This window comes from Phyllopteryx taeniolatus, chromosome 8 (assembly GCF_024500385.1).
Source record: "Phyllopteryx taeniolatus isolate TA_2022b chromosome 8, UOR_Ptae_1.2, whole genome shotgun sequence".
NCBI classification, from domain to species: domain Eukaryota; kingdom Metazoa; phylum Chordata; class Actinopteri; order Syngnathiformes; family Syngnathidae; genus Phyllopteryx; species Phyllopteryx taeniolatus.
The window spans coordinates 10,288,132-10,308,253 of record NC_084509.1 but is presented as its reverse complement, the minus strand read 5'-3'; the positions used below and the strand labels follow the sequence as shown (position 1 = coordinate 10,308,253).

At 41.0% G+C, this 20,122-nt stretch overlaps 1 protein-coding gene across 3 annotated transcripts in view; it reads right to left on the bottom strand.

The window, feature by feature from the left end:
- The window catches only part of plch1 (phospholipase C, eta 1), an 83,386-nt gene that overhangs the window by 30,554 nt on the left and 32,710 nt on the right, over positions 1 to 20,122 (bottom strand). For all 3 annotated transcript variants that reach the window (XM_061780947.1, XM_061780945.1, XM_061780946.1), the window contains 7 exons: positions 17,466 to 17,709; positions 16,245 to 16,374; positions 10,458 to 10,628; positions 8,407 to 8,500; positions 4,905 to 5,108; positions 3,044 to 3,164; positions 1,022 to 1,193 (listed from right to left, as the gene is read on the bottom strand). In XM_061780947.1, the coding sequence (XP_061636931.1) occupies positions 1,022 to 1,193; positions 3,044 to 3,164; positions 4,905 to 5,108; positions 8,407 to 8,500; positions 10,458 to 10,628; positions 16,245 to 16,374; positions 17,466 to 17,709 (1,136 nt within the window). The remainder of the gene's footprint in view (positions 1 to 1,021; positions 1,194 to 3,043; positions 3,165 to 4,904; positions 5,109 to 8,406; positions 8,501 to 10,457; positions 10,629 to 16,244; positions 16,375 to 17,465; positions 17,710 to 20,122) is intronic.

Sequence of the window (20,122 nt, the reverse complement as noted above, 5' to 3'; positions counted from 1 at the left end):
TACTAAGATAGCAGATATTCCTAAGGCAAACGACTGTGGTTCTTTGAAATACATATGAATTTGTTTTTTGTTTATTTTGACAGTAAACTTCAACCGAGAGTGACAATCAAGAGCAAAAAAAAAAAGAAATGGTCGAGCGATGGTTCGTATTTTGGTAAACGAGCAAGTCGCGTTACCGCTGTACCAGTATTAATAATGTTAATCATTTATTTACATTGGATATAAAAATTCAACACTGCACACAATATGATGGTTGCCTCTACAAAGTAGAAGTAGAGAAAAAAAAACGACAGCAATAAAGGCATTTCTTCTTCGGAAAAAAGTGTAGTGTATTTTATTGGCACACCAAACAAATGAGGATAAAATGTAGTAATCGTAGAGTCATAAAGTCATATTTTTGCAAGGGGAAACAGTAATAATGCAAAAATAATAATAATAATAACAATAATGCACATCTTTTTCCAGGATTTATTTTAGTCTTTTATTTTATTTTTTTAGCCACAAATTTTACAAGAATAAAGACAATTTTGTTTTTGACGTGCACTGAGGGTTGAAATTCACTTGAAGGTTCTGAGAAAAATCGGACTTTTTTTTCCTAGTTACATTTTGACTTTTTGTCGAAGAAATATGTCTTCATTCTTTTACCTTTATGACATTATTCTTGCCCTATAATTGTTGTTTTTCTTTTCCGTGTGGCCCTAACACTTCTTCACAAGCATTAGGGTGCATAACCGAAAAGAAACACTTGCTTTATGGCAGCATTCAATCTATTTTATTTGACCTCTCTTCTTTGCAGGGGTGCTCCGAATGTGTCCCATTGCGGGGATATCTCAGACCCCTTCAGGTCACACCAACAGATTTTCACTTGAATTTAGGTCCCTGATCTGGCTCGCCCTTTCCAAATATTGAAATGTCTTCTATTTCCCTTTTTACCTCAGGACATTGGTGTGCCCACTTTGTACAGTGTATCTCCTGTGGTTTTTAAGTTTAGAGCCCGTACATTGTGTTGGTTTCCACTTACTTTAATGAGAATCTTGCCCTGCAGGCTCTGAGGGCTGGGTAGCGTCTTGGACTCTCTGCTGAACACGTGCCCGACGTCCAGCTTGTCGGCAAACACTTCCCTCAGATATTGGGCGATCTTCTTCTGCTGCTGGATGCTGCAGTGGTTTTCGATGGACAGAAGTACCGGGTACCTGCCACAACACACATACGCGAACATAGAGGGATGTTGAGCACATGCTCCAATAGACTGACAGGAAGTGAATGATTGAGATGATGAAATCACAGATCTGCAGCCACAAACCTGCACCTCTATGGACAGCGTCTGTGCGTGTTGTGCATGCGTATTGCGTGTGCGTCTTGTGTGTGTTTCTGAGAGCAAGTTGTATGTGTACCGGTGTTTTCGTTTGGAAAAGTGACTTTTGGCCACACGGTAGCACAAATGTCAGCTTTGTCAGAGTGACAGCTTCGCCTTGGGGGAAGCATGCCTGCTTTCACCTCTGCACACACCCACACACAAACACACGAACACACAGACACACACACAGGTCCTACGCCTGTGACAAAAAGGGACAGCAGAGCGAGTCAGCCAGTCATTTCCTTTCCCCTATAGTTACATTCTGAGATTCTTTCAGGTGAGACATTAGTGTGTGTGTGTGTGTGTGCGTGCGTGCGTGCGTCTGTGCATGTGTTCATGTGCATGTGGTGATATGCCACTTCCACGCAGCCAGGGGCCCTTCATCATATAAACAGGCGGCTCTAATGATAAGATGAATGTAAAAGGGAGAACAGCAGCGACAATTAAGAAAAGCCTGATTTATAAATGTATGTACCACAATTTCTCACGTATGATACGCTCTCAAGTACAATACACACCCCCAATAATCAAGAAACCCCTTGTACATATGTATAACGCACCATTGACGCTACACATGCTCAAAAAGATGAAGTATTGTCTGTATTTTATTTGGTTTGCGAAAGAAATTCTGCTCTGTGTGCATGCACTGACATCCGTTTCACTTCCTCACCATGCATTTCTAAACCAGTTCTCGTATTAGCAAAGAACAAAGAAAGTGATCGACTCAAATCAATGCTCGTTCATACGGTAAGTTTAACTTACTGTACAGCAAAAGAAACAAAGATGCCCGAAATACGTGAATGACCTTTTGTTTATTTTTCTAAAAGAATTATGTATTTTTCTTTTTTAAATTTGTATTTAATTTTATTTTTTTATTTTAGTTGGCTTATGTTCTTTTGCCCTGGCACTAATGAATGTTACATAACAACTAGTACACTATTAGCGTAGTCTAGCTTCGTGTACCTTAGCCCCAATAAAAAGGGAACCACAGATTAATTGGACACGCGATGCTGCCGAGCACACAGAACAAGCTGACAATTTAAGTAAATAATAGCTAAACGGGCACACAAACTCACTGCAATTCTATTTTTGCTCCAACAAGCTGCTGCCAAAGTGAAACTCCACTTCAGGCTTAATTACACCGCTTGAATCTGCTGCCGTGCTGCCACCGGCTTTAAAGAAAATAAATAGCTTTATAACCAGAGCCACTGACTTCACATGGTAGAGCAAAGAGTCTGCGTCACTTTGTTGAGGTTGTGTTGGACTTTGCGGAGATAAAGGGCCTCTCCTGAGGGGATAGTGAGGAAACACTGGTGAGCAGATGGTTCACTTAGATGCTAGTGAGGGCCAAAAAGAACTGTGTTGTATTAGAAAGTTTAAAACAACAACAACAACAAAATCAGATTGATTTCATGACAGCCGTTTGGCGCATCCTGTTTCCTATGGATTAAAAATTCAACATATATGCATCTTTTAGGATTATTCCGCAACGATTGAATCGAGGCAATTGGACTGGTCTTGTTTGTTGAAGACATTTTAGGATTATTGTTTCCCAAAATCACGGTAGTGGATGAGTGCATGCGATCAATAATGCAATTAACAGCATATAAAATTGTATTGTTTGCAGACAGAATGTCACTGTTGTTTGCCACGAGGGAAATAATTAAATGTCATTGGTGGACTCACTGGTTATTGATGAAGGCGTATTTGTCGATCGTCTCGATGACGGACTTGAAGGTGATCTTGGAGGTCAGCGTGTAGCCGTGCTGGACCATGGGCTCGCCATCTGGACCGTCCCAACAGTCCACTGCAGAGAGACGGAAGGAAAAACACATCTCATATATCATTCTCTTCGGCAATGAGGGCTTCTTGTCTCTGTTAATGCCTCTTCTCATTGCTCACAATTAAGGTGAAGTGAGGCTTGGGCTTGATGATGTATTATAGCAACCTAGACAGACTTGACTTTCCTAAATTACTGTGATAAACCCTGAAAAACACTCGGGTTTGAAAGCAGATTTTTTTTTTTTGTAGGCGACTAAGGTGTTCATAGTCAACGTCAACTATTCTATGACGTCATTCATATTTTTAAATTTGTCAACTTGCTACACAAGCAACCATTTGCCTGCCGCCTCCAAATACAAGTGATACAGTGGTGCCTTGAGATACGAGTTTAATCCGATCCGTGACCACCATTGTAATTCAAAACACTTGTATTTCAAATATTTGTTCCCCCCATTAAAATGAATTACATGAATCCAGTCAAGCCTATCCCACAAAAACAACTACAATATTTGTAATGTTTTAATAAGGAAAATCGCGCATCTTTAGACTTTATAAAAAACATAATGTTTGCATGTTCTCCCCGTGCCTGCGTGGGTTTTCTCCGGGCACTCCGGTTTCCTCCCACATCCCAAAAACATGCATGGTAGGTTAATTGACAACTCTAAATTGCCTGTAGGTATGAATGTGAGTGTGAATGGTTGTTTGTTTGTATGTGCCCTGCGATTGGCTGGCGACCAGTTCAGGTTGTACCCCACCTCCTGCCTGATGATAGCTGGGATAGGCTTCAGCGCGCCCGCGACCCTAGTGAGGAGAAACGGCTCAGAAAATGGATGGATGGATGAAAAAACATAATTCAATAGAATTTAAATAATCAAACAGATTAATTAATTGCTCCTCCTTCTGGTGTGTGGGACTTGACCACCTGGGTGCAGTATAATACAGTCATGCAGACGCAAACGAAGAATAGTTTTCACTGTAGGTGACTCAGTGAGCTGCTGTAATATTAGTTGTTTTTCGTAGAGGATAAAGAATATATGCCTGAGTATTGTTGTATTGTGTGTTTACATGTGTTGTTGCACCATTTGTGTTCAAATATCCGTTGCTTAAAGGGGTTTTACACCGCAACTATCAATGCTATTCTTTTGTCCGTTTGTGGCATTGCGCATTGTGTGCGAGCAATAAGCTGTCTGGTTGTTTCAAATACACAACAATTTTCTTTCTTTTTTGTTTAGTTTGACAGTAAAATTGAAGTTGGCAATACACAGGTTGAAGCCTCTTTTTTGAAGAATTGTTTATAGATCGGCGGCACGGTGGCCGACTGGTTAGAGCGTCGGCCTCACAGTTCTAAGGACCCGGGTTCAATCCCCGGGCCCTGCCTGTGTGGAGTTTGCATGTTCTCCCCGTGCCTGCGTGGGTTTTCTCCGGGTACTCCGGTTTCCTCCCACATCCCAAAAACATGCATGAATTGGAGACTCTAAATTGCCCGTAGGCATGGCTGTGAGTGCGAATGGTTGTTTGTTCCTATGTGCCCTGCGATTGGCTGGCAACCAGTTCAGGGTGTACCCCGCCTCCTGCCCGATGACAGCTGGGATAGGCTCCAGCACGCCCGCAACCCTTGTGAGGAGAAGCGGCTCAGAAAACGGATGGACGGACGGACGGACGGATGTTTATAGATCATCGTATCTCAAGGCACCACTGTACTTTCAATAAAGGCCCGTTCTGAAAAAAACTGCCTCTACGACATCACTATCCCACGCCCGCTGACCTTCCACACAGCGGCAGCCGGATTGCAGAACCCAGGCGTACATGTCGGTCTTGGAGTGCGACAGGAGCTGGTCTCCGGTCAAATATGTGTTGTGCGAGGAGGCGATGAAGTAGTTGCACAGAGGCTGATCCATGTCCTGGTTCACGTCGTTGTGCAGCGGGTTGAAAATGTCGCACGTTGGACTGCGCATGAAGCTTGTAAAACCTGGAGGGAGAAAAACAACAAATTGGTGAGCAGGTGATGGAATAGAAATCAATATTTATGCTTCAATACAACAAAGACATATTGCCCAGTTCTGATCAAACTGACATTTTAGCAACATCCATTCGGATAAAGAAATACTGTCCAATTTAAATTAATGCGCTTATATAATAACACACTTATCCCCTTCTTTCCAACTTTCCACCATATTTACATTTCATTCTTTTATAATTTTGAGATTTTTCCTCAGAATATTCAAATATTCTCTCAAATTTACGATTTCATTATTATTAAAAACAGAAGAGAAATTCTCAAAATATTACAACTTTAATCAATTCCTCCTAACCGTTACTGTTGTAATTTCTTTTTAGTATTATTAGAACTTTGTTTTAATGAATAACAATAATAGTTTCAGTTATTTTTTAATGTCAAAACTATCTGTAAAAGAAAATCATAGATTTTGTAACATATACTACATTTTTCTGTGTGCGTGTGTATTTCAAGCTTTTCTCATAAATTAACAATTTAACAAACTATTTTTCTTCTTAATATGACAGTCTCATAAGATTTGTCCACGTATTATAAATGCAGTCTTGTATTTAAAAAGATCTCACACTATTAAGATTGTTATTTTCTCATTTCAAATCTATATGTTTCTCAGTAATGCCAAATTTAAAGTTTTTTTCTCAAAATATTATCACTTTTTTCACAGCACCAAAACTTTGTTTTGTAATACGCATGTAATTTGTTTTTCTGATAAAAATGATTTCCCTAATATGATATACCCCATCCATATTTTTTCACAATATTAATAATGTAAAACTAAAGTTATTTTCCCATAATACTACCTCTTTAGCCTTGTAAAATATTTATTTCTTACAATGTTCTCATAAGATTACATTTTTTTTTTTTAATCTCATAAAGTTACTATTTCTTTTCATATAAATCACAACATTCTCAATTTTCTTTTTCGAGTTAATCTCATAGTATTACTTATTGCTTGTTTTTCTGGTAGTATGGTATACTCCTTTTATAATAAATGAAATATTAATAAATTTAATGAAATATTAATACATTCAAATAGTACAATGTTTTAGCATTAATATTGCATAATAAAATTATATGAATAGAAAACATTCTAAATAGGTCACAAAATGAATAATAATAATAATTATTATTATTATTATTATTATTATCTATTTTCCTTTAAATTTTGAATTAAACATTGAAAATTTTAGTGCGTGTTGCCTCCGTGGCAATATAATGTAAAATAAAAGCAAAACACTGTACTGTAAGTGTAGTAACACACATTTGATCATTTCTCTTGAAATGCATTGAAGAGGAATGTCATGACATGATCTCTTCAAAGGCAGGTCGACCATCCAGCAAAAAACACGTGATTGAGGGACAGGCTTTTAATGGTAAAGGATGAGGACACACAAGATTGAGAAGAAAGCTTCCATTCACCCGGAGAGGTGGGAGGGTGAAATGAGACAGGAATAGCAAGAATCAAGCCGTTATAATAAGGAAAGCCAACTGTGGTGCTTTGCAAATGTTGGGGGGAAACAAACTTGCTGTGGAAACGCAGTTATCAGAGTGGACATCCATCTTGTCACGCTTCTATCAAATATTGCAAGTATTATGCCCGTATGTGAGAAAAGGGTATTTTCTGTCACAAAGGAGGATGTTGAAGGCCTTAGGCCGACGTCATGGCATGATCAGTCAGACTCATCGTGCCGCCTCCCACGACGACGACAATGACATTAGTCTCGCTTCTACACCTCGTCGCGTCGCCGCCGCGCTCCCTTGCAAGCCGCCGCGCTCTGACTTCCCAATTTTCTTACGCCTCTTCGCTCTGTCGCCTCCCTTAAGTCGAGCCTTCAGCTGGCACTCGCCGTGACACTGAGGGGGAGTGAGTACTCGCTAAAGAACTAATTATTTATGGGCAAACGCATTGGCACAGCGGCCCCATGACACATCTGGGAAGTGAATGTTGAAGAAAGGCCTGCCTGGCTCACCATCTCATCTTCATGTTCAAGTTCCCCTCAAAGGGTTTTGATGGGCTTGTTCTTGTGCACAATCCACACCTCGTCAGTCACGCCTTCTTTCTGTGATTGGCAGTTCTTCTTCAGGCACAGTGGTTTCTTTCAACTCAAATTAGAGGTACAAGATGGGCCCAGAGCATGATGTTTTTTACTCATGTACTACTGTCAGGTTCACACTGACAGTTTTAACAAATATGACAGTTATTTTTTTAAGGGGTGCGGCATGTTGACCTAGTAGTCTGCTTCACATTCGAGGGGTCCCTAATTAGATGTAGACAGGTACTACGCCTTCTTCCCACATTACAAAAACATGCATGTTCACTTTCTTGACGACTCTAAATTGCCCATAGCAATTGGCAATTGGTATACCCAAAGTCAGCTCAGGTAGGCTCCAGCATCCCTACTGATGACAAGCTCTATGGAAAATGGATGGGGGACTAAAAGGGTTTCGTCCAACCCCCTGATTGATAAATTCATTTACAGTATTAGGACGTGTCCTTTATGACTATTCCAACTCTTAGAGGTAGCTCAATTGGTGAAAAGGTTTGTTAAAATGACCAAATTTCCAACTGTAGCCAGTCCAAAATGTGTCAGTCAGTCAATGACAATAAACTTATCAACTATGTAGAATTGATTGTTGATTAATCATGTCATTGACGCAATTGAGTCAAAATGTGCACTACTTGGCACAGTTGATTCACTTTCAACTACTGTAGCTAAAGAAAACAAAACATGACATGCGCTACAGGAAATGTATTCTGCTGAGCACAACACTTGCATTGAAACAGGAGTTCAGAACATTCACGGAGATATTTTCAGATCCCATTAAAAAAATGACCCCAACCCCCGCCTACCAGGCCAGACCGAGGCTAATTGATACGCATTGTACCTGTAATTGCATTGAAACTTATTTTCACTGCAATTACACGGGTAATTGAGTAAGTGGGGATGAGCTGCCAATAAGCGTCTTCGGGGTTGGTTCCCCCCATAAAAAGAAAAAAAGAAAAATAATAAAAAATAATAATAATAATTTGAAAAAATGTGAATAGCATTTGAAAAAAAATCTTTCAATAGGTGAATCCGCAGGTGCTGAACCGCGAGTATGTGGGGATGCACTGTATATGTAAAGTATATATTCATCTTCAAGGAAATTGTGTCAAATGCTCATCCTTCCCAAGCCCTTTTCCAAGCAGTTTCTGCATCCATAAATATTAATACATAAAGAGAACACTACACTACAGTATAGCAAGGCTCACCTTCAATCCCCATGACCCCTTTTTGTTTGTTTTCATCAGACACTTCAAACTTGTCAATGATTTCAGCCACGTATTCCGGAGTAATGCTGACCATCTGCAGACACAAACAAAAGGTTGTCTTAAAAGAAGGGAGGCATTTATTTGTATGGTACCAGTATACAGTATTACAATTTAGATCAAGTGAAAGTGAGGTTTAAAACAAAATAAAAAGGACTAATAAGTACCAGGGCACCAGATAGCACTACCCAAGGGCCACATTAGTAATCCACGCCCTGTTCTTAAGAAGAAAAAAAAAGCTCGCCATTGACAGGTCATTGTGTTGTTGTCGAAGTGATCATTAGAAAATGTAAACACTTAAAGAGATTTCTAGAAATAGTGCTGCATAGCCTCTCGCCCAGAGTCAGCTGGGATAGGCTCCAGCTTGCCACCGACCCTAGTGTGGCTAAGCAGTATGGAAAAATTGATATATATATATCATCATCATCGGCCCTTTTCTATCCACGGCAGGATGAAGGCCTCGTCTTCACGTTTCCAACTACTACGGCAGTTTGCAATTTGTTGCCAGTGTATTCCGGTGTGTTTAATAATTTCATCTATAAATCTACCGTTAGGTGCCCAATGGTATCCAATTGATAGTTTCTGTGGTCCACCTTTTGTACGATCTTCGGGCAACGTGGCCAACCCATTTAGATGTCGTTGTCGACGGAGTCTAGGACATAGTCGTCCAGTTTGACATCTTCTTGCGGACTAACGATAGAACATGACCTTTGTTTTTGTTTTTTTGGTTCATTTTCACACCTGAGTGACGGCTTTCTAAGTCAAATTCCTGAATGCAACGCTGTAGTTGTTCAGCATCGAAGGAGAATAAAATGATGTCGTCTGCAAAACAATTTGAGAAATTACTGTTTTGAGTTATGAGCCTGGTCATGGAACAAATTTAACTCTTAAGTCAGGAGATCACTGTATTCACAAACAATTAAGGATAATCGGCTTTTTGGTGAAATGTCAGGATGAACGTAAAATGCACTGTTACCTTTCCAGATAATCCTAATTTGACCTTCCCTTAAATTTTGACTCCACATGGCCAACTGTTCAATGATTCGTTACTTCTTGCATAACTTTCTGTTTTTTAACAAGGAGCTAAACGGGTGTTTGATCCATGAATCAACCAATACATTTTCTGTGGTGTGCGTTATAAATAAACAGTCCTCTTTATTATGCTCTTCACATTTGACATCATGAGACCAAGACGACACCTAACAATTGATCAATAGTAACCCAACATCAAACAGGAAGTGGCCAACTGATCTTAAGAGTGTAATGGAGTGTCATCAACGAAGATACAGAGAAAGCGGAAGAGTCACAGAAAGGCTAAGAAGTGGACGTCCTTGGAAACGTATTGATCGATTCATAGATCAAACACCTGTTGTGAATTTTACCTTTTAACTCTTTGTTAAGGCGGCACGGTGGACGACTGGTTAGCACATCCGCCTCACAGTTCTGAGGACCGGGGTTCAAATCACGTTCCCACCTGTGTGGAGTTTGCATGTTCTCCCCGTGCCTGCGTGGGTTTTCTCCGGGTACTCCGGTTTCCTCCCACATCCCAAAAACATGCATGGTAGGTTAATTGACAACTCTAAATTGCCCGTAGGTGTGCATGTGAGTGCAAATGGTAGTTTGTTTGTATGTGTCCTGCGATTGGCTGGCGTCCAGTTCAGGTGTACCCCGCCTCGCGCCGGAAGATAGCTGGGATAGGCTCCAGCACGCCCGCGACCCTACTGAGGATAAGCGGAATGGAAGATGAATGAATGAATGAACTCTGTGTTAAGCAACAGTGAGTTGTGCAAAAAGTACTGCATAACTGAACAGTTGAAAATGTTAATGCAAAAGTTTAAGATCAAATGAAGTTCAACTTTAAAGGTTACAGTGCATTTCACGTTCAACCTGAAATTTCACCCGAAAACCCAATATCCCTAACCTTTTCGGAGTAGTGTGTGTCAATCAAACAGCATATTGGAGACATGGTACTGTAGAGCTCAACGCGCACCCACCTTCTGCTCGCAGCGCAACATGTTGGTCAGCTCGTCGGCCGTCAGGTGGTCCTTCCTGTCGCTGTAGGCCATCATGAGCAGGAAGAGGTCCCGCCGCATGGACATCATCTTGTAGAAGACAGAGAACTCGTCGTACGTCAGCGTGCCCTGCTGATCGTCCGTGTCTGCTTCCTGAAAGCGGGAAAGCCACGTCAGTCAGTCACTTGGTCCATAAATGTTGCAAGGCATGACATATACTGTAGATGACCACAGGTCACGACCCGACCTCGGATAAGCGGTAGAAAATGGATGCATGGATGGATGGATGGACTCAAGGTCTATTAATATGATCATAAACCTCCACAAGGAGGATGGTTTGATGGTGACAATCACAAACCAGCAACAACACTATTGATACTTTCCATAAAGGTCTTTTGTTGTTAGTGATTTTTACATGGCAAAGCTTTAGCTTAAAGGTCAAATATAAAAGGTCGAACATAACAAATAACAAAATTAATTAAAAAAACAAATGATTTTTGGGCAACTTGTATGCAATTGCCATCAAACTTGGTGGACTTGTAGTAAGCTGACAGGTCCTCTGCTGCTATGTTTTTAGTGGTTATTTATTTATTTATCCTTTATTTTAAGGAGATCGTCAAAGGTCAATGTTCCTATCAGGGTCAAAAAATATTTTGCAACAAACCACAAGGAATCATACCTCCAATTAAAGGCCTTGGTGAGGGTTATACAGATATGTTATTATTATGTCAATACTTCCTCATATGTTGACGTAATCACAAGGAATGTCCCAATAACATTTTTTGTATCCAAATCCGTCACTTGATTTTAAATATCTCCTATTACCAAATCTCGATACAATATCTCGGGAATGCATTAACAAAAAAGTTACACTATTTTGCAAAAAGTATTGGCTCACCTGCCTTGACTCAGATATGAATTTAAATTTCATTCCAGTCTTAATCTTGTCCCTTCAGGGGTCGCCAAAGCGCGTCATCTATCCATCACCACTGCAAACAGGAAGGGCCTCAGGGCTGATCCCTGATGCAGTCCCACCTCAACCTTAAACTCCTCTGTCACACCTACAGCACTCCTCACCACTGTTCTGCTGCCCTCGTACATGTCCTGTATTATCCTAACATACTTCTCTGCCAATCCAGACTTCTGCATGCAGTACCACAGTTCCTCTCTGGGTACTCTGTCATAGGCTTTCTCTAGATCTAAAAAGACACAATGTAGCTCCTTCTGACCGTCTCTGTACTTTTCCATCAACATGCTCAAGGCAAATAATGCATCTGTGGTACTCTTTCTAGGCATGCAACCATACTGTTGTTCGCAAATACTCACTGAGTCTAGCCTCCACTACTCTTTCCCATAACTTCATTGTGTGGCTCATCAACTTTATTCCTCTATAGTTCCCAGAGCTCTGCGCATCAACCTTGTTCTTAAAAATGGGCACCAGCACATATTTCCTCCATTCCTCAGGCATCTTCTCACACGCTAGAATTCTATTGAACAAGCTGGTCAAGAACTCCACAGCCACCTCTCCTAGATGCTTCCATACCTCCACAGGAATGTCATCAGGACCAACTGCCTTTCCATTTTTTCATCCTCTTTAATGCCTTTCTAACTTCCCCCTTACTAATCATTGCCACTTCCTGGTCCACCACACTTGCCTCTTCTACTCTCCCTTCTCTCTCATTTTCCTCATTCATCAACTCCTCAAAGCATTCTTTCCATCTATCCAGCACACTACTGGCACCAGTCAACACATTTCCATCTCTATCCTTAATCACCCTAACCTGCTGCACATCCTTCCCATCTCTAGCCCTCTGTCTGGCCAACTTCTATAGATCCTTTTCTCCTTCTTTAGTGTCCAACCATGTCATCATATGCCTCTTGTTTGGCCTTTGCCACCTCTACCTTTGTCCTATGTCGCATCTCAGTGTATTCCTTTCACCTCTCCTCTGTCCTATCAGTGTTCCACTTCTTCTTAGCTAACCTTTTTCCTCGTATGATTTCCTGTACTGTGAGGTTCCACCACCAACTCTCCTTCTCTCCTTTCCTGCCAGAAGATACACCAAGTACTCTCCTGCCTGCCTCTCTGATCACCGTGGCTGCAGTGGTCCAGTCTTCTGGAAGCTCCTCATGTCCACCGAGAGCCTGTCTCACCTCTTCCCGAAAAGCTGCACAACACCCGTCCTGTCTCAGCTACCACCACATGGTTCTCTGCTCTGCCTTTGTCTACCTAATCTTCCTCCTCACCACCAGAGTCATCTTACACACCACCATCCTATGCTGTCGACACTTCACCATCCACACTTTCCCCTACCACTACCTTACAGTCGGTAACCTCCTTCAGATTACATCGTCTGCACAAGATGTAATCCACCTGCGTGCTTCTACCTCCGCTCTTGTAGGTCACCCTATGTTCCTGCCTCTTCTGGAAAAAAGTGTTCACTACAGTTGTTTCCATTACAATCTGCACCAATCACGACTCTCTCTCTCTGTCTGGGATGCTCAGAACTACTTCGTCTAGCTCCTTCCAGAATTTCTCTTTCACCTCTAGGTCACCTCCTACCTGTGGGGCGTAGCCGCTGATCAAATTATACATAACACCCTCAATTTCAAGTTTCAGCCTCATCACTCGGTCTGATACTCTTTTCACCTCCAAGACATTCTTAGCCAACTCTTCTTTTAAAATAACCCCGACTCCATTTCTCTTCCCATCTACACCATGGTAAAATAATTTAAACCCTGCCCCTAAACTTCTAGCCTTACTGCCTTTCCACCTGGTCTCCTGGACACACAATATATCAACCTTTCTCCTAATCATCATGTCAACCAACTCCCGAGATTTTCCTGTCATACTCCCAACATTCAAAGTCCCCACATTCAGTTCTAGGCTCTGTGCTTTCCTCTTCTCTTTCTGCCGAAGAACCCACTTTCCACCTATTCTTCTTCTACGACTTCAACCCACAGTAGCTGAATTTCCACCGGTGAAATTTCCTGCAGGTTGACGCCGCCGGCAGCAGACGTTGTTAACCCGGGCCACGACCGATCCGGTATGGAATTCTTTGGATGAACACTTATATTTGTTTGGCAAAGTTTTAAGCCGGATGCCCTTCCTGACGCAACCCTCTGCATTTATCCGGGCTTGGGACCGGTCTACAATTTGCCCTGGCTGGTGCCCCCCATAGGGTTGCATTATTCCAGTCTTAATCGATAGGGTTTAATATGACATTGGTCCACCTTCTGCAGTTATAACAGCTTCAACCCTTCTAAAATTATGTGATCAACCACAATTTTGCAAAAAAAATTTTTTGCTGATTTTCCACTCGTAAAAATGTCAAAAATATATTTGCAACAAACCACATTGTTGTATAAGAAATGAAATCAGTGAGTTTCCTGATCTATTGATATATTTTTTTTCAATCCGTCCTCATATGATGACATAATAACCAGAAATTGTTTTTTGTTTTGGGTTTTTTTGCTTAACAAAATCACCAAGCTCCACCATTTACTTAACTTTGAAATCAAGTAAAAAACACCTGATTTTTACCACATGGTCTTTGGCTTCTGAGCTTTTAACTTGCCAAAGATTTGTGGTTATGGTCTGTGATCAAGGTCACGGGAAGGCCAAACATGTAAATGAATAGAAAGTTTCATTTCCATGCAAATTTGTATCTGATTGCCAGTTGAACACAATGTCAAAACTATGTATTTACAACAAACCACATCGAGTGACATATCAAATCAAAGGCCTTGATCGTGGCTTTCCAGAAAGATCATTATTTTGTCAATATGAGAGAACATAATCCCCCCCCCCAAAAAAAAACAACAAAAAGCATGCATTTTTCAGTACAAAATTCAGTACAAAAAAAGTACTTTGTATGCCTGATGAGCAATAAAATAGCTTACAGTATTTTGTAAAATGACAATAAGCATCCCGCAAAAATAAAAAAACATTTTGGGCTTCAACCTGCTGTTTGGAAAACCCTGATGTATATGACAAGAACATATGCTACTTTAGGTCCCACACCAATGGAAAATGTATCATTTCATCTATTGTACCAGACCGTATGCGCTTTTTCTATATTTAATGGTTTTGTGAGTCCACACTCTCCCCTCATATCGTCGCCCACATTGCCTGAGGACACGCTCAGCATGCGTCGCTGCTTGTTCCAGTCCGCCACCTCACAATGACAGCTCGCTACCACCGCCTCATATCACCTGGATCTCATGGGGACCATTCCAATTGACGCCCAATCTAATAATGGCGGCTAATCCCTCCATTACACGACAACCCTGAATGAGCTTGATATGTGCACAGAGACAGAATCCACATGCAAACTCCTTGATGGTCTCCTACAAAAATCTCTAGATTTTGGCTTTTCGCATGCCATATTTACATTGATTTGTCAGAAAATAGGTCCACATGGTTGTTTGTAACACAAAACACACTACAGATAGCAAAAGCTAAAAGCGCAGGCAAAAAAGAATCACTTGATCTGGTTTCCGTAAAATAAAAATCCTTTTGCAGGGGATATAAATGGAACCGCCCTCGTTCCTCTCATTTCTGCGCAATAAATTATTTTTAGGGCATTATTTTTTCAGGCAAGAAGCAAGGCTTTTAAATCACCAAGCCTAAGAGAAGTCACAAATCATTGAAGATGGTCAAAAATAACCCCCCCAAAAAAACGACCAGTCCACGACTAAAAGCGCAATATCTGTTAGCTGTTCCGCTCAGGTTCCTAATAAAGTGAGACATTGATGGTCATCAGCATTGCACTGCACGCTGCGTGGTGCTCCTCAGAAACAACACTAACGTCCCGTGTGGAGTTGCGAAATTGGCTCAGTTTGACTTCTCCTTTAAGAATTAAGGCTCTCCTACCACTTTATCCTTTTCCCCCTCATCTAAAACTTTTTATCTCACCTGAGAACATATAACTATTCATGCATGTTGAGTAGAACCCAAAAAAAAAGATAAGAGAAATGTGTACATATTGATCTAGAACTGTCATTAATTTTAATAATGCTGTAGAGGACCCGGACATTTCATTAGGTACGGATCCCACTCGGTCTTGACAAAGAATATCATGCGCATTTTTGCCTGATTAATGGAGTGATTCCTAACGAATGCAGTGCGGGAAAGGTTCCAATGTCGCTTAATTGGTTGGAAAATTATTCATTTTGTTTGCTGATCTATCTATGCCACTGACGTATAATAAGAAACAGAACAATAAAATGCTCCTCCACGAGATGGCAGAAGGTTTAATTAACCTGTGTATCCACTTGTTGCCATTCATACAGATTAATCGATTCAATCCAATTTTTTATCAGTGTGGTGTAGAACTTCACTGCATCAAACTGAAAGCTGTTTCTAATGATTTGCTAGATGAGAAATAAAAAAAAAATTTAATTAAAACTTTCTGTTGGTGTCAGTGTTTATTCACTCATTGTATTTTAATATGCATGAAGGAGACTTCATTATATGCACCTAAACCCTTAAGTGATCATTTCTGCACCACTGCAAAATACCATAAGAATAATAAACATATTCTTAAATGACAACCTCACTGAGAGTCTCAATCAAGACTTTATTATTGTGCCTTTGTAAAGGCACAATTTTAAATACAGCTGTTGTATTGTATCAAATTACATTGTGCAAGTGTACTTAATGAAGTGGGTACTAAGCATATATAACATTATGTACCCTGTAGTTGCCTTTTTTCCTGCTAATAAAAGATTACGACGCAAAGAGAAATGTCTCAATTTTTTTTCCCCCACCTGGAACATTTGCTTGACCTTCCTCCGTGGGAGATTCACGTTGAGCTTGTGGAGGAGCTGGTAGATCTCATCAATGTTCAGCAAGCCGTCGCCATTCTTATCGGCTTCCTCAAAGGTCTGCTTCATCCACGTCACCACACACACGTTAAGTATATTTGTCCCAAAAAATGAAGATTGACAGGGCACTATGCTTGTTTTTTTTTGTTTTTTTTGAGGGGGGGGGGGGGCTGGAAAAACTATGCCTTGAACACATCAGTCAGAAGGAGACACGCGAACAAACAATGGGAGAAAACGAAGGTTCCATTACTTAATTCTGCTACTATAAGGAGACATTTTATTCAAGGGGAGACTGTGGGCAGCAAGAAAACAATGCCCTTCTGCAGAGTGGAAACTATGGAGTAAAATACTATAGGGTCCAGAGAAGGGGTATGCATTATATACAATACATGCATTAGACAATATAAATTTTGCATATGGTTATCAATTTGGACTCTATTGACTCATCGCGATAATGCTTGTTGATGACATCATCATTTCTGCCTCTATGTGAAAATGGCTTCAAGCACGTCAGACTGCGGCGCTGCAGGAGCTGCTTGCACCTTTCTTTGTAAGCAGCTTCAAGCTTCTACATCAAGCAGTCGGCCATCTTCCCTGCTTTCCCGGCTCCTCGGGAACTACTAGGGGAATGCTACGCTATCTCGCGTCGCACCAGCTACGAGCTGCACCTGGACAGCTAGCGTGGCTAAACATTGTCGTTTCACGGTGCAGAGCTGCTCATCTAAGTCACAGTTCCCTGCATAGTCAGTGTAACTGTGATTTTCTCAGTTCATAGACGCCATTGTTTGCACACAGATATTAAAACATTAACTGATTAACCCATTTGGACCCTGTTGCTAACTAAAACAGCAGCACTACTCACAATATTTGAAATGTGGCGATTTACGGTACGTTGTTCCATGTGTATTATCAAAGTCAATCTTTAACGATGACTAGTGTTACAGTAGCTTGTGGTCACTCCACAATTTTGTGCGTGTCCAGGTTTATATTCCGCGGAGCTACCCGACCTATTTGTTCTGCCTTGTCTGCCTCAGTTGACATTAAATTAATGTACTGGTAACATTGTCGTTGGTGTTTTCAAATAAATTCCTCACCCATCTGCAGTTGAGGAAAAAAATACTACCTGGGCAACTATATGTTATGTTTTGCATGGGAAAAGGATATTGGTCGTGGGTGCGCTGCCGTTTGGCCAAAGAGTCCTCGTCACTGATGCCGGCCATCAGGTAGCGAAGACCCGTAACCCAGGTCCGAGCTTCGTCCGAGTTGGACGTAACCAGGTCCAGGGACTCCATGTGGTTGCCATGGAAGACCGTGAAGCAGCACGCTGGGTCCAAGCTGCCCTCGGGATGCCGATGGAAGCTAGCCGACTGGCCGCCCTCCGTCACCTTGTACAGCGAGTCGATGGTGACTGACAGAGGGGAGGGAGGGGATGGAAAATCAGAAGACTACAACTACTTACCTAATAATCCAGCCATCTAATAATGTATGCAAATACTCACTAAGCCTCAAATGTCTATGCTAACATGCATATATTTACATACCAACTCGAAAAATAGGAAGTACAACTCTGGGTGTGTGTGTGTGTGTGTGTGTGTGTGCGGACCCGCGTATGTGCATGTGTCGTTGCTGTGAAGCCATGGGAGGAAAATAATTTTAGTCCCAAGACATTTTATTAGGTAAGCCTAATATCAATATCAGCACATTCTAATGCAATCCAATAAGAGTTGTATTAATTGAAACATATATATTTTAAAACTGATATTAAGAGTAAATTAAATTAAGAATCCAATGAGGGATTAAACTAAGTATAATACACTTATAAATAAATAAATACATAAATAATATTAATCGCAATCACACAGTTTAATCAGAAGTCATAACTGTCTGCAGACATTTGCAAATATATTAATATTAATATTAAGAAAGAAATTGCATTAAATTAAATCCTCAATAAATTAGATTTAATTTATATTTATAATAATTATTATAATTATAAGTAATAATATAAGTTAGTTATAGTTATCCCACAGTTTTAATAAAATCTCACTGCATCAAAAATACATTCATTAGGATTCAAATTAAAGGCATGAATGTAAATAAAAAAAGTAATCTATATTTGTTAATGAATACATAAGTAATATTAATAGCTCTTTGACGATTTTAATTAAAACCTTTTATAACTGCGGACATTTTGAAATTGCTCCTGTATTGGATGTCGTTGGATTGTGCAGGGGGTCATTATAAAGTGAATGGTGTGTGTGTTTGTGTTGCATGTATGTAATGCAATGGCGTATGATGTATGCAGTACAACATATGTAATTAAGTTAGATTACTTGGCATTACAATGATAATCCTCATTGGCTGTATGACTACACTGTATACTGTGGATAGTGACAAAAACTTTAGCTGCATCCAGCACAATAACATTAGCCCTAAATATTGAGAAAAGGGTTTAATTCAAATCCAGTAAGGCCAATTTTTATATGATATTTTTATTTTTTTTAAAACCACTGTGCCATATTGGATGCACCCAATAAACCAGCCCTTTTAAGATACTTTTGTTTATTTCGAGCCAAAATGTTTCTGTCACAATCCATTGCAGAATGATCCATTTCCCTCCTCCAGCATAATCCTTGCCGGACAGTCTCAATATGGCCACATCATTTTACACCCCATGCACACGCATTTTTTGGAAAGAACAAGGCACGAGTGCGTATTTCACAATTGGGACGACTGAGCATATTTAAGAGGCTTATCTAATGCTGACAGTCACAAACTGTCGTTTTTAAACATGTTCGTACACATCCATAGGCATCATCTCAGTGGGTTGATATGGAAAAAAATGTATAATCCTCTCAGTGCCAACAGCAGTGAGGATCACACACACACACACACACACACACACACACACACACACACACACACACGCACGCACAAAGCTTGTGGGTGACTTTTGAGCCATTTAAAATGGAATAGGAGGACTGCATAAAACCCTTTCTATAACAACTTTTGACTTTTGTTGCTGGGCGATTAAATCTTTTGTTTTGAGAAAAATGTAGGCGACACCTCAGTTGAAGTTAAATTTGTGCTACTTGCCTTTAAAAAAATAATAATAATAAATAAAAATTGTCCTGTTCAGCTGCATGGCCTTGCAGAATGGGGGATACACATGCCTTTTGTGCTGAAACAGATTTGCTGTGCAACAGGGGAGTTTGAAATACTTGCTCTGCATCCATTTTCCACCAGCCAAGGGGAGGGCCAAGCGTAGGGAGAGGAAGACGGGGAACCAAGGGCAGGGAGGGGGACACCACCGTCTCCCCATGGCCCGACAACAGAAAGGGTGGGGGGTGCAGGCCCCAGGAGGAGGAGAGAAATGTGAATATCCACCACCCAACCTATTACTATGGTTACCAGGTCTCCGACTGGCAACCATTAGCCCTGTAGTATGATCGTGTGTGGTGGGGTGTCGTGCATTAAAATTGGGGAGACTTGTGAGGGTGAGGCGAGACGGTCACGGGGCAATGACGACCCGCAACCGTCACTCCCACCCAGGCTCACCGGCTCCCCAAAGGATGTGCGAATGTACAGTATATGGTGCATTAACAATCTGCGGAGGGAAAGGCATGGCGGGCCAGAGAGCATACCCCCACTGACGTGTGTATGATGCAAAACTGGAGGACCGGCAGAGAATCAGGGCGACCGGGTGCCAGGTGCCAGGACCCGCCCCAGCATCCGCATCATCATGCCTCGCGCCAGCCTCCCAGGGGAACCTGAATGCCCGATGTGTGAAATATGTACAGTGTGAGTAATACAAATGTGCA